The 13881-nt window shown below is 56.4% G+C and overlaps 1 protein-coding gene and 2 non-coding genes across 5 annotated transcripts; all 3 read left to right on the top strand.

The window, feature by feature from the left end:
• Positions 1-759: 759 nt before the first annotated feature.
• On the top strand, positions 760-9445 carry NOP53 (NOP53 ribosome biogenesis factor). Of its 3 annotated transcripts, XM_077846974.1 has the most exons (13): positions 760-1009; positions 1429-1493; positions 3150-3258; positions 3915-4114; positions 4502-4572; positions 5617-5712; positions 7081-7185; positions 7280-7483; positions 7722-7897; positions 8067-8133; positions 8793-8869; positions 8960-9016; positions 9386-9445. In XM_077846974.1, the coding sequence occupies exons 1-13, from the start codon at positions 786-788 to the stop codon at positions 9390-9392; spliced, it is 1458 nt and encodes a 485-aa protein (XP_077703100.1). In that variant the 5' UTR covers positions 760-785; the 3' UTR covers positions 9393-9445. The 3 variants fall into 3 exon arrangements, with proteins under 3 accessions (XP_077703100.1, XP_077703111.1, XP_077703107.1); XM_077846985.1 differs by lacking the exon at positions 5617-5712; XM_077846981.1 differs by lacking the exon at positions 9386-9445 and having other exon boundaries at positions 8960-9020.
• Positions 2456-2588, top strand: LOC144289511 (small nucleolar RNA SNORA54). Its single transcript, XR_013357378.1, has one exon. It is a non-coding gene; the product is annotated as a small nucleolar RNA SNORA54 (small nucleolar RNA).
• LOC144289525 (small nucleolar RNA SNORD23) lies at positions 8176-8284 on the top strand. Its single transcript, XR_013357388.1, has one exon. It is a non-coding gene; the product is annotated as a small nucleolar RNA SNORD23 (small nucleolar RNA).
• Positions 9446-13881: the final 4436 nt, after the last annotated feature.

The following is a 13881-nucleotide window of genomic DNA, read 5'->3' as shown; positions in this document are numbered from 1 at the left end:
TCGCGTGTTTATTATCTCGTGTTCGTCTCCCGAGTAATTTATAAGGCCGATGTCCCGTGATCGCCCCCATTGCACAGGTGAGGAAAGTGCACAGCCAAGCGGCTCGCCCAGGATTAATGATTCCGCGACCGCACCGCCAACCGTGTCGGCTTCTAACAGTCCTCGCGAATGTGGTTCTGTGCTCCCAACTCCACGTTCGGAAAGCTCTTGGATTTCCAGGATTTGGGGATCGGAACACTGGAAAGGCAAACGTTCTGGGACTAGACGGTGTCCTATGCTGAATCTGCCACTGATGGTTCTGATTCTTTTTTTCAAGAAAACTGGATTAAGGGGCGCCTGGGTGGTTCAGTGGTTGAGCATCTGCCGTGGCTCAGGTCGAGATCCTGGGGTGCTAGGATCAAGCCCCATATCCGGCTCCCTGCATGGAGCCTGCTTCTCCCCCTGCCCAGGTCTCTCTCTGCCTCTGTGTGTCTCATGAATAAATAAAATCTTCAAAAAAAACGTAAGTTAAAAGTTAGAGATATACGTAAATTTAAGAAATATTCCTGAGCGGCCAGAAAGGCGCTCACCTAAGGGTAGAGCCCCGAACCTCCGACCCACGGTCCACAGAAATTTGCCTAAGAGGGAGGAGACATTTACACTTTGCCCCGCCCCCTGGGCGCTCCGGCTCCTTTACCAAGATGGCGGCAACCGGAAGTAGCTCTCGGGAGGGGGCGGGAGACCTGCGCGCGCAGGCCCCAAACTGGCTTCCGGGGAGCCGGCTGGGGATTGCTTCCTTTGCCAAGATGGCGCCGGAAGGTAGCGGCGGCGGCGGCGGGCGCTGCTCGAAAAGCGAGACCGACACCGGCTTCTTGGGTTTCCGGCCCACTTCGGTGGACCCGGCGCTGAGGCGGCGGCGACGAGGCCCAAGAAACAAAAAGCGAGGCTGGCGGCGGCTCGCTCAGGAGCCGCTGGGGCTGGAAGTCGATCAGTTCCTGGAGGACGTGCGGCTGCAGGAGCGCACGAGCGGGTGCGTGGGGCGGGACTTCCGGGAGCCGGGCCACGTTCTGAGGGACCGGGTGCGAGGCCGACTTCCGGGGGGCTGCGCGCGTGTGTTTCGGGCACCGCTGGACTCTCGTGGCGGTGGGGAGGAGGTTGGGCTACCGGGGACTCGGCACCCCGTGTTAAATGAGAGTTCAGGTAAATGACTAATAACTAGCGTAAGTACGCCTTGTGCACCCACGTTAGCGTAGTGCCGAGGATTAGTATTTTTAAATATGATTTAAGTGCTGAGCTCTGCGATCTGGAGGGAGGGTCTTAGCCTGGAGGGATCGCAGGGCGGGAAGAAGGTGCTTGGATCAGCACAGCATTAGAGGAAAGCGGGCTCCTGGGACGTTAAACCTCCCTCCCCGGCATCTTTGGCTGACATTCTGCATTCCCCTCTCCCAGTGGCTTGGTGTCAGAGGCCCCGGATGAGAAACTCTTCTTCGTGGACACCGGCTCCAAGAGAAAAGGTGAGGAAGAAATTTCTGTGGTGCCCGCTTGGTCCTCATCCAGCCCAGCGCAACCTCTGAGAAAGTCTCTGTTAACCGCATGGCTTGGATCGCAGGCGTCTGCTGGAGAGGGGAAGGGTCTTTACTGGTGCAGGAGGCCCTGGAATGCAAGACTAGGAGTCAGATTTCCTTTTTGAGGTCTCGGAGCTCTCGGTCTTCACCGTGGCAATGCTCAAGCCTCCATCTGGCAGGCCGGTAGGGATCTGCCTCAGAGTAGATTAGACATAGGTCAGCAGGTCTCTCGTGAACCTGAAAAAAAGCATTTAGTCAGGGACCTGCGGTAAGGGATACCGCGAGACCTGTTGTAGTAAGATGGGCTTGAGAAAGAATAAGAGGATCTGCTTTCATAAGTAGGTAAGAAGCTGGTCTTAATCTGCTTACTTTTGTCTGCCAAAAGGTAGGTCAGGAGGACCTGCTGGAACAAGCCCAGGAGAGGGGAGTTAGAGAAGGCTTGAGTCAATAATAAGCTTTCCGTAGGTGAGTAGGAAAACAGATCAAGAACAGGCAGTGGCTTTAGGGAGGGAATAGAAAGCCAGTCCCCAAGGAGCTGCTTTGATGAGTACACTGCAAGCTGCTTCACAGCAGGATGCCCTTAGGGAGCATGTGTGGGTTCCACCCAGGGGCCCATTCTAAGGAATGTGAGAGGACCTGTTTGATCGGAAAAAGAGGGACAAGGACCTGCTTTGAAGTGCAGGAGACTCTAAGTGAGCAGGTGGGAGGGATGATGAAAGAGGTCACCCTTCAGGGGAGTGAGCCCATCTGGCTTGTGAACAGCAAGCAGAGGGCCGGACATGCCCCGATGAACAGGTAGGGTAGTCGATGAACAGGTAGCGTAGTCGGACGGCCTGCTTTGGCCAGCGTGAAGTCTCTTTGGAAACGGGAGAGATGGTTTAGGTTCTGCTGTCAGTTTGCAATGAGAGATGAGGCACTGTTCGTGGCCTGCTAGCCTGGCTGTGGCTGGTGGGCTCCATTCCGGTGCTACAGCAGCTCCAGCAGCTCCAGCGGCATTGTGACTGAATGACTCGTGGCTCTCAGTTTCAGGTCCTGGGGACATGGGAGGGAAGAAAAAGAAAGATAATAGTGATTGTGAGCTTTCCTTGGTGATCACCGTGCTTTATGCTGTTGTAGTGATGGCCTCTCCAGAGAACCCCAGGAGGTAGGTGTTCAGGCTCTTTTTGGAAGCACAGAGGAGCGAAGTCTCTTCTATGATGTATCCTAGGAAACGGAAGGATGGAGGTTCTGTCCTGGCTTGTTTTGTCCTGGAGTTTGCTTTGCACAGTCAGGTGGAGAAAGGCAGAAAGCCATTGTGCTGAGAATCAGCCATTTTGGGTCAGGAGTCTAGTTCCCTGGGCCTCACTGTTACTTGGTTGCCTTCTTCTTCCTTAGCATCCGTGGTTTTCCTGTCTTGTCTGGCAGCCCTTAGAGGGCAGGGCTGTGGGCCTGAGCCTCCTTCTGTTCCCTGCATAGGGCTGCCTCTGGCCAGCCTGGGGCCTCCACATCTGCACCCTGATGCAGGTCTGATGGCTGCCATGGAGCTGAAATGCAGCAGCTGGGGAGCTAGTCTTTGGAAGCAAGGAGGCCCCAGCCCTTGATTGCTCTCCTTTCTCCCCACCCTAGAGCTGGACAAGAAGAGGACCAGAAGCCAGAAAAGGTCACTTCTTCTCAAGAAGCCCCTTCGCGTTGACCTCATCCTAGAGAACACATCCAAGGTCCCTGCCCCCAAAGAGTGAGTGCCCCACCATGCCCCAGCCCTTCTGTGTAGCTGCCGTCACTCACTTCTGGCCCTGGGGGTGTTGCTGGGGAGGGTGTGCGACAGGAGGAGGGGATGGGCTTGGAGGAGAGGGATGGGCTCAGAATGGGGCTCTGGAGAGTGCATTGGAGGAAATGAGGGGGCCAGGGTGTTGTGGGTGAGGCAGGCTAGTGTGGGGCCTTGGCCCAGCCAGGAGTCCTGGGGAGGGGGAAGAGGGATGGGCAGGAGCCATCAGGAGGCCTATCAGGCTGGCTCAGTGGCAGCTCTGAAGGAGGGGGGTAATGAGGTGGCCTTCTGAGATTGGGGTATGGGAGGAGCGGCTGTGGGGGTGAACCTGAGGTTGGTCTTGAAGTGACATATGAGGTGCCTGGGAGACCCGCAGGCAGGGTGAGGGCCGCTGAGGCTACCATGTTGTTGGCTCTTGGGTCAGTGGGGAGGACCGGACTAGAGACAGACCTGGGGCATGGGCTCTGAAGCCAGGTAGGAGGGCGAGAGGAGCCCCCGGGGAGGTTGGGAGTGCTTGGGAGAGGAGCTGCTGAGTAGTAAGGGTGCAGAGCCCAACTAGGAGGAGCCGGGCCTCTTCTCAGGCCTCCGCCTCACCTACTCCATCTGTGTGCCTCTCCTCCATCCAGCGTCCTTGCCCACCAGATCCCCAACGCCAGGAAGCTCAAACGGAAGGAACAGCTATGGGAGAAGCTGGCCAAGCAGGGCGAGCTGCCCCGGGATGTGCGCAGGGCACAGGCCCGGCTCCTCAACCCTCCCGAGACCAAAGCCAAGCCTGGGCCCCAAGACACTGTCGAGCGGCCTTTTTACGATCTCTGGGCCAAAGACAGTAAGTGCCTTTGCTGTTACTTGCGGTGGGGATAAGGCTGCCATGCACAGTTGTGCAGGTTGTGCACTGCACAAGAGCACAGTGTCAAAGGGAGGTGCTCTGCAGATGTTGGTTTGATGATCCTCAGCAGAGTTTGGCATCTTGAAGGGGCTTCCCTTTTCCTGGTGCATTTACCTGAGGGCCACCCCCACCTCTCAGCTTTGGTTCCCATGTGCTTTCTGGTTTGTCTGGCATTCAAAACTCCTTGGGGTCTGCGTAGTCCTTCCCTTGTCCTAGTCCTTCCTTTGTCCGTGCTTTGGTGCTGTCTCTATGGGGGGTGGCGGTGGGAGGGAGCCCTTCAATCCACAGTGGAAAGTTCCCAGCAGACACCCCTCACTGCCTCCACAGACCCTCTGGAGCAGCCCTTGGCTGGCCAGGACACCTTTTTCCTGGAGCAGACCAAGAAGAAAGGGGTGAAGGTGAGACTGCGGCAGCAGGGCATCCTGGGTGCTGGTCGGAGGAGGGTTGTGTGGTGGGAATTGTGCTGGAGCCTTGAAGCCTCGGTCTCAGCCTGTGGCCGAGACCACAGACGCAGGAGCCAGCCCTGGAGCGGTGCCTCCAGAGGAGAGCACAGAGTGGCGGCGGCGGCAGCAGGAGGGGCTTGGGGATGAACAAGGCTTCATTGGTGAGAGGCCTGTGCAGACAGGGTCTACCTGGGTAGGCGGGCGGCCTAGCAGTACCCAGTTGGGAGGGAAGACGGAAGGGCCTCCAGGCAGAGGACAAGAGAGCAAGGGCGGGGGTGTGGGGCAGTCTGGGGAGGAGGCCGGCCTGGTGGGAGGGAGCACAACTCCGGGTTTGGGGTTTTACTTTGGTTTCATCTAGGAGGGAGGGGGCAGCTCTGGAACCCAAGACAGCACCCTTGGGCAGTTGGAGGTGGGGGCAGGGGGCTTCCAGGGTTACCCTAAGGCTTCTGCTGGGGTGGAGGCCAGATGGACAACCATCCCCTCCGCACCCTCCGCCGCGGGCTTGTTGGGGGTCCTGAGTCCTGATTGGACTCAGATTCAGTCCCCGTGGACCTGGGTCTCTGTGTTTGTCACAAGCTGGACCTAGGGCCACACTCCCTGCTTTGAGTGATGGACAGCACCTCACAGCCTCTGCCAATCTGCTGCAGTGTGTCACACCAGGATGATGCACTGGTGACTAAGATCAAGGTGCCCAGTGCCCCGTGTTTTTGCAAGCTTTGCCCACCATGAGGTTACAGGGCCTTCTCAGGAAAGGCAGGCAGAGTCCCTCCCTGCAGGGAGCTCTCTTGTCCTGGGGATGTGGCTCCCGTGGGTAACATGGCAGGTGGGTGGCAGGTGTCCACTGTTCCAGATGCCAGACCCGCAGACACCTCCCAGTGTGAAGGCTGTGGGCCCTGCTGAGGCCCCTGCCATCTTCTGAGCCTGGAATCCCAGCTCCAGACCTTGTGAGGTCTTGAGTCGTGGGGCTGCCAGGCTTCATCCTACCTTGTCCTCCCCCAGCGGCCACCACATCTGCACATCAAGCCCTCCCAGGTCCCTGCCGTGGAGGTGACGCCTGCCGGAGCCTCCTATAACCCATCCTTTGAGGACCACCAGGTACTTGGCCTCTTACCAGGCACCTCCTCTGCGTCCACCCCTGCTGGGGTGGCAGCAGTGACTGAGACAGCCCCCTGCCTGCCCTCCTGGGGCTCCTGGTCCAGAGGGCCGGGAGGAGGGAACCCAGAGGAGCCGCCAAACCTGGCCTTGGGGGTCAGGGAGGGCTTCCTACAGGAAGGGGACATCAGAGCTGAGACCAAAAGAAGAGTTTGCCGTGGGGAGAGGGGAACGGGCGTTTCAGGCATGTGCAAGGAACAGCGTGTACAAAGGCCTGGAGGTGTATGAGACCATGCTGCCTTTCGTGGAAGTCCATGGGACTTGGGTGCAGAAGGCCTCAATGAACTGTTAGCAGAGTGGCCAGCTGAGGTGTGCCTAAGGCCTAGGCTAGGTCAGCATGGGCCACCTGGCTGTGAGAGTCGCTGTTTATATCAGTGACGATGTCTGTTAAGCACAGAGGTTGGGAACAGAGGGGACACCCCCCTTGCCCTCGGGGAGCACAGGATCTCAGAGAGATCAGATCATTGAGGAGACACAGGACACGTGGGCGAGTGCTGTTCAGCCTCGTTCATGATAGGAGAGTCTCTTACCCAGGAGTTTCCACTCCTGATAAATGATGTCAGCGGGATCCCTGGGTGGCGCAGCGGTTTAGCGCCTGCCTTTGGCCCAGGGCGCGATCCTGGAGACCCGGGATCGAATCCCACATCGGGCTCCCGGTGCATGGAGCCTGCTTCTCCCTCTGCCTATGTCTCTGCCTCTCTGTCTCTCTCTCTGTGACTATCATAAATAAATAAAAATTAAAAAAAAAAAATGATGTCAGCACCCGTGATGCCGAACATGAGTAGGGTGAGGTTGGCAACAAGCAGAGGAGGCCACAGACTGCAGTGCGTTCCCCTGTGGACTGACACGGGTGCTGGGGGAGAATGTGGGAAGATCAGTCTGTGTCTTTTGTTCTTCACGTAGCGTATCACAGAGAGAGTTCCCACATCTTAGGATTTGCCCACTCACACACACAACTTAATGGCTTTTAGCGTATTTGCAGGCTTGTGTGGCCCTCGCCCGTGGGTTAGGATGTTTTCATCACCCCAGAAAGAAAGTGCATCCACTGGTCGTCACCCCCTGTGCCCATTCTGGGTTTCACATAAATGAAACTGTACTCTGCAGAGATGAGGGACCGGGCCATCCTTCAAGAGAACTGGCAGGGCAGGCAGGAGGTTCAGGAATAGAAAGCACCTCCTGGCTGCATGGAGACACTGGGGATGAGGAGGGGGCCTGGGGCACTGCGGGTGGGACCAGCTCCGTCTGTAAGTCCCAGGAGAGGCCCTGGGGTGGGGGGCCTGGGTCATCACCCCCAACCCTTTCCCCTCCCAGACCCTGCTACTGGCGGCCCACGAGGTGGAACTGCAGCGGCAGAAGGAGGCCGAGAAGCTGGAGCGGCAGCTGGCCCTGCCCGCCTCAGAGCAGCCTGCCACCCAGGTGAGCCCACACCTGCCTCTCCCCCACTGGCTGCCACTCCTGCCTGGCCCCGCCTGGCCCCTGACACACTGTCTCCTCCCCCCTCCCCCACCAGGAGTCTGCGTTCCAAGAGATGTGCCAGGGGCTGCTGGAGGAGTCGGACGGGGAGGAAGAGCCAGGCGAGGGCCCGGACACAGTGCCGGAGGCTGGAGGAAAGCAGACTGAAGGAGCAGAGACATCGCCCACACCTGTGCGCCTGGCCGCCATGGAGAAGAAGACAGAGCAGCAGAGGCGGCGGGAGAAGGCCGCCCAGAAGATGGTGAGCACTGGGTTTCCAGCCCGCTTTTCCTGCTTCTCCAACAGCACCTGGCCTCAGGATGCAGCAGGGAATGTTCTAGATCAAGTCTCTGCTGCCCTGGTGCTTATATTGGGGTGGGATTTACAGACCACCAATGTACAAAAAAGGTGGTTTCTGAAGACAATGGTTGTGAAACAGTCAGGGGAGGTGGCCCGGGTCGTGCTCTGTCGGGCCCTAACTCCACCCATCCCTGCTGCAGCGGGTACAGCAGGCCCAGGAGCGGGCTGCCCGGCTCCGGCACCAGGAGCTCTTCCGGCTACGCGGGATCAAGGCCCAGGTGGCACGGCGGCTGGCGGAGCTGGCACGGCGGCGGGAGCAGCGGCGAGTGCGGCGGCTGGCAGAGGCAGACAGACCCCGCAGGCTGGGGCGGCTCAAGTGAGGCCCAGCGGGGGGTGGGGGGCAGGGGATAGTGGTCCTGGTTCCCTGCCTGGCCTCCTCCTGGAAGACCATCTCTTCTCTGGAAGGCCTGCTGCCCAGGTGGGGCCTCTGGACTCCGCCCTGAGCAAGGCTGACCCTCTGAACACCGCATGCCCTTGTTCTCTAGGTATCAGGCCCCTGACGTGGACGTGCAGCTCAGCTCGGAGCTGGCTGACTCGCTCAGGACTCTGAAGGTACTTGACCATCTGGGATGACACACTGTAGGGGAGACCCTGTGCCCAGTGATGATACCCATCCTTGCTCCCCGTGCCCCCTGGGCTGTGGGCGACATCATGGCTGCCCCCGGGTTGTGCCAGTTGGGCTGATGCCTGGGGGCTGAGGGCACGGGGTCCTCGGGGTGAGGGGCTTGCTGGGGTGGTGGTTTTAGCCCATGGCCCTGGGAATGTCTTGCCTCCCAGCCAGGCCCCGAAGCAGCCACTGGTGTCCTGGCCCCAGTCCCCCCACTTCGGTGCCAGAGAGGCCTCCCTGAAGCTCATGATGGGTCTTGTCCGTCCCTGGCCCAGAACCTGCTATGGCTCCAGTGGCCTCCGGCTTCTCACCGACCCCAAGGGCCCTCTGGCTTGGCCGGCCTCGGGGCTGCAGCCAACTCTGCTTCATGAGCGGGCCAGCCCTGCACCCTATTCCTCTGATACCTGGGCTGTGCCCCTGCTGCTCCCCCTGTGTGGCACAGTCTACTTCGTCAGCCGCCTCGGTTCTGTTGACTCTGCAAACCTAGCTCAGGCGGCCAGTGGGTCCATACACGGCGCCCCAGTAGCACAGGGCCAGGCTGAGCCCCGCAGAGAGGTCAGACCCTCCCACCCACTGCTGCTGAGCCTCCCTCTCTGTCCCGCAGCCCGAAGGCAACATTCTCCGTGACCGTTTCAAGAGCTTCCAGAAGAGGAACATGATTGAGCCTCGGGAGAGAGCCAAGTGAGGACCTTGGGGCTGCTGTGGGGAGTGAGGGCATTGGGAAACTTCCTGCTCCTGGGCTCGCTGGGCTCAACCCCTTTCCTCCTACAGGTTCAAGCGCAAGTACAAAGTGAAGCTGGTGGAAAAGCGGGCGTTCCGCGAGATCCAGTGAGTTGCACTCCCTCCCCTGCCAGGCCGACTGGTCTCTTGGCTGACTGGTCTCTTGGCTGCAGCAGCAGAAACATTGGAAACACTGCTGAGCTGCTTAAAAAGAATGAGCTCTTGTCCTTTAGGGTGGTGTCCCCTGGGTCCCAGGGCCCATCCCGAACCCGGGAACTGACCAGTGGCTGAGTGATCCTCCCCTGGCCCGAGGGGCAGCCCACCATGTGCACTGGAACTCAGAGTCAGGGCCGGGCGGAAAGGGGTCCCCAAAGGGAAATAGAAGGACCCAGACCAGAGTTGGGGATGTCAGGTGGGTGAGGCCAAGGGGCCCTTCCCTCCCTCACACACCCTCAATCCCGTCTCCTCTGTCCACAGGTTATAGCCATCACTGAATGCTGGAGCCCCCACCCTACAATAAAACACCACTGATCGACATGTTGGGCGTCGTGTGTGACTTGTCTCCCTCCTGGGGGCGGCTTCCCTCCCTGGGTATCTCTCCCTAGTAACATCGAGCTCCTTAGGGAAGGCAGGTGAAGTGACAGGCTTGCAGGCTGGTGGGGGAGTGGAGCGTGGAGCTCACAACTGGGGGTCTGACAGGAAACAGCCCCCAGCTCTCTGCCGGGGTGGCTGAGGTGCAGGTCTTGAGTACAGGCCTGTCACATTGGTAGTGCTGACTTTGGTGAGCGCCTGCTGTGCTTTGAAGCAGGTGGATTCACATCCAACAACCCAATTATAGGGAGGGCAGTCCTCTCTATTCTAAAGGTTAGGGACCTGAGGCACATCAGAAGGAACTACTCTCTTCTCCCCATAACTATTGAAAGAGGACTTTTTTGACCTTTTTTTCTAATAAAGGACTATATTCTCACCGTACATTGTTGATACGGCACATAAAGATACCTAAACACCAGAAGTCTTGCCCTGAACCTTTGTTTCCATTCAAACCCACTCTCTTCTCTGCAAAGTAGCTGTCACTGATGTTCAGCGTGAACGATTCCAGTGTGTTCCATATGTGATTCTATTCAATCATGCACAGGTTGTGTGAAAGGAAAATAGAGTTGCTTTAATTTTTCTGTGTCTTGGATGCAATTGTACTGTATGTAGTTCTACAGTTTGAGTGCGTCTTAGCTTTCTATGTACAGGGCACTGTATCGTATTTTTTTTTTACAGCTGCGTAGAATTTCAGTGTTTGTGCTGTAACGTCACTTGACCAGACTCCTATTGCTCCATCTCTTGAAGCTGGAAAGAATATCGTTCATGGGCTGTTTCACATGTGTCTGTAGGACAAGAACCTGGAAGTGAGTCTCTGGACTATAAGAGAAAATATACATAAAAGGTCATGTGATAGCCAAATCGTCCTCCAGGAGGATGTGATGATTTTTACCTTCCAGCAACATAGGATCCCACTTGTTTGCTCATTGCTTTCCTATTGTATGATCTTACAGTTTTCATTTTACTCCACTGATTACTAATGAGGTTGAGTATATGTGTTCAGATAATCACTGGCACTTCTTTGCTGGTTCAAACCTTCTGACCATTTTCCTCCTAGACTGTTATTTTCTTATTTACTTATAGCAGCTCTTTATTTGTTACGGATCTTGAAGTCTGTCCTGCACGTTAACAAACATTTCTCCTAGACTGTGACCTTTTTACTGGGTGTAAGGTATTATTTGTTAGAAGAAGGCAGTGTTCGTAGTGTTCTGTTAGTCTTTTTTATTGTACCCTTTGGAAAGGTTTCTCCGGACATGGTGTTTATAAAAATAGAGCAAGCAGTTTATAAAAAAAAGTGGATGAAAGGAGAGATTAATGTCAGGACCCCCCTCCCCACTTCCTCCCACATCCTGGAAAACATTGGACTTTTAAGGGGCTTTAAGGAACTGTTCCGCTGTTGCCGCCCTACCCTCCACCATAAAAGTAAAAAAGGAATGCTGTAGAGAGGAGAAAATAGCTCTTTGTGTGGATGTGTGAGGAGGGCCCAGGGAGGGTCAGTTGAGGTGAAAACGAGAGCCACTCTGCAAAAAGAGCCTTAAGCCTCAGCATCTGACCCAGAAATCCATTCTGGGGGGAGTAAGTCTGAAGGAACCTGCCAGAGGGGAGGACACTCTTAATGCCGGGAGCTGGCCATCAGCACATGGATCAAATACGTGGGCACCTGGGGTGGCTGGTTACAGCTATTGAAGCAGGTGCCCCTCCGGAGGCTCGTGGGGGTTCATCGCCTGGGGAAATGTCCCCATACGTGCTGAACATGGGTCTGTGGCAAAGGCACATCTGGGCGGTTCTCTGCACTGTAAATTACCTTTCACATCTGAATTTTGCATCAAAAGAGGAAAAAAGTGCTGAACCTCGGATTTGCAAGTGGAGGGGCTGGGCTGGTGTCTAACTTCCTCTGAGATGCATAGAACAATAGGGCGGGTTAAGTGGACAGAGGCCCGGGTCTCCTAAAACCACTGCAGTGACATTGTGAGGGCGAGAATCTAGGCGGCAGGGCACATAGAAAACTCTCAGCTTTCCTGTTTGAAAATGCATGATTTTGAGGGAAGGGGACAGAGGTCCGGTGTCAAGGCCACTTACGCTGGTTCTATGGCCCTGCACTTCCTTTTGAATCTGCAACATTATTTTCCCTGAAGCGAGTCCCCCAGATTGTGAAACTTCAGGCCCCACAAAATCTGGATCTGCCTCTGGCTCTACTACACACACAATGGGAGAGCCACCATCTGTTGGTCAGGACGCCACACCTGGGCACCCGGCTGTTGGGGAGGACACATCATTTCACTGCTGTGTAGACTCGTTGAGAGCTTTGGATGTGGGAGCCAGCCATCCTGGTTTCAAAGCCAAGACTCAACATACTAGCTGTGTGACCTTGTGAGGGTTACTCAGCCTCTCTGTGCCTCAGAGTCCCCATCTGCAAAATGGATATGGTAATACCTCGTTGTGCCTCAGGACAAGGATTGAGTGAATCTGCCGGTGAAAGTTCCTAGCATGGAGTAAGCACTGCGTGAGTGTTTGCTATTATAACAATGTTAGGAAGAAAACAACAAAAAAAAGTTTTTAAAAAGTGGAAACTTGCAGTCTGTGCCAAGGACTCCTCACAAACACTCTTACCTTTTGACCCACTAATTGCCCTCTTGGGAACGCGCCTGAGGAAAGGGCCGGAAGTTTGGGGAGAGGCATAATGCAGAGGCCGGTCCCCCAGAGCGCCGTGCAGAATGGAAGGAAACCGGTCATGGCCCCGAGCAGGCCCGGCCACTCACCGAGGGGACAGACGCGCGGTAATAACCGGGATGTGTTTATGCTCAGATGCTTTGTGGAAAGAAGCAAACAGGATCCGCCGCCGTCCAAGTGCTCATCAACCAGCGGTGCCCCGAGTCTTGGGTGCGTGTGGGGGATTTCAAGGGATTCTTACTATTTCCAGCTTCTCTGAACCTTCTAGAACAGGGAAAACCTTTTCAAAAATGGGAATTCAGGGTGCCTGGGTGGCTCAGTGGTTGAGTGCCTTCAGGTCCGGGTGTGATCCCGGCGTCCTGGGATCGAGTTCCTCATCGGGGTCCCCGCGGGGAGCCTGCTTCTCCCCCTGTGTCTCTGCCTCTCTCTCAGTCTCATGAATGAATAATAAAATCTTTAAAAAGTGGACAGAGATTCCTCGGTGCATCGAAGGCGTCCACTGTCGCGCTATTTGGAAAATTAAAAACAACCAGTCCACATAGCCAACAGGAGGCCCCGGGTTTTCACGGGCGGGATGTCTACACTTGGGGCGGTTCACCGCCGTTTGTAGAGTCAGTCTTCGGCGGAGCGCTCAGTGATCCTGGGAAACCCTCAGGCCGCTCCCAGGGAGCTGTTACACGGCCAAGGGCACCGCAGGACCTTGACCGGTTTGTAAATGTCTGGAAGCGCATGCGCAGAGGAAGGTGTGCGGAGCTGTGCCCCCTGTGCCCCCGAAGGTGAATCCAGCGGATTCCTGTCGTCCTCCTCCCGTCGTGTGTCTCCACCGCCTCCATCTCCTTGCGTGTTCCTTACACTGGGCGGGTTCCAGCAGGTGGGCTCCCTCCAGAGCCCTGGGTGGCACAAGGGACCCCAGGTCAGGGCCAGGGCTGGGCGCTCTTGCACCCCGCGGTCCTGGCAGCGACCTCGGGGGTTCCAAGCTGCGGTCCTGGGGTCACTTCCCAAGGCCGCCGCTCCGCCTCCCCGGGTGTTGTCAGCAACCCCCCCCATCCCCCTACGAAACCCCTTCCTGTTTCAAACCTGGCGTGGCTTCTATCCGGGCTCTGACCCCTGCCCCACGGTCATGCACTGCTCCCGGACTTGGGAAATCGTTTTTAAAATACCAAGAGCTTCCCAAGGTCTGTGTGAGAGTAAACGCTGAGAAGTTGACATTTTTGTTGTGTTCATCTGCCAGCAAAGGAGATGGTGGCCCAGAGAGCTCAAGCCGGTTACCTGAGGCCACACAGACTTGCTGAGAGTGGGTCCAGCCAGGATTTTCTCCATTCCCTTGGAGAGCCCAGGCTTCCGTGAATGAGGCAGGAACACAGACGGACAGACAGACAGCTAAGGCTGCCTCTACCCGTCGGTGCCCTCTTCCTTTTCTAATATGTTCCTGGGGGCTGGGCTGGGGGGTGCTGTGCAGGGGATGCTGACTAATGATGGAAAGTCCTGTGATCCAAACTTGGAAGGAGACTCACAGGAGTCCCCCAGGCCAGAACCTGGCATCATCATGGATTCCTCTCTTTCCTTTAATGGCAATAATGCCATTTTAAAAAATTAATACTTGTTTCATCTGTACAAAGCTCTTTCTTTTTTTAATTTATTTATTCATGAGAGACACACAGAGAGAGGCAGAGACATAGGCAGAGGGAGAAGCAGGCTCCCTGCAGGGAACC

This window comes from Canis aureus, chromosome 1, assembly GCF_053574225.1.
Source record: "Canis aureus isolate CA01 chromosome 1, VMU_Caureus_v.1.0, whole genome shotgun sequence".
NCBI lineage: Eukaryota > Metazoa > Chordata > Mammalia > Carnivora > Canidae > Canis > Canis aureus.
This window is presented reverse-complemented; position numbering and strand designations above follow the sequence as displayed.

Excerpts from the sequence above, each read along its gene's own strand:
- NOP53 (XM_077846974.1), top strand. The coding sequence starts at position 786 with ATGGCGCCGGAAGGTAGCGGCGGCGGCGGCGGGCGCTGCTCGAAAAGC. Across the intron at positions 1,494-3,149 it reads CACCGGCTCCAAGAGAAAAG|AGCTGGACAAGAAGAGGACC; the intron begins GTGAGGAAGAAA and ends TCCCCACCCTAG. Across the intron at positions 7,898-8,066 it reads CGCAGGCTGGGGCGGCTCAA|GTATCAGGCCCCTGACGTGG; the intron begins GTGAGGCCCAGC and ends CTTGTTCTCTAG.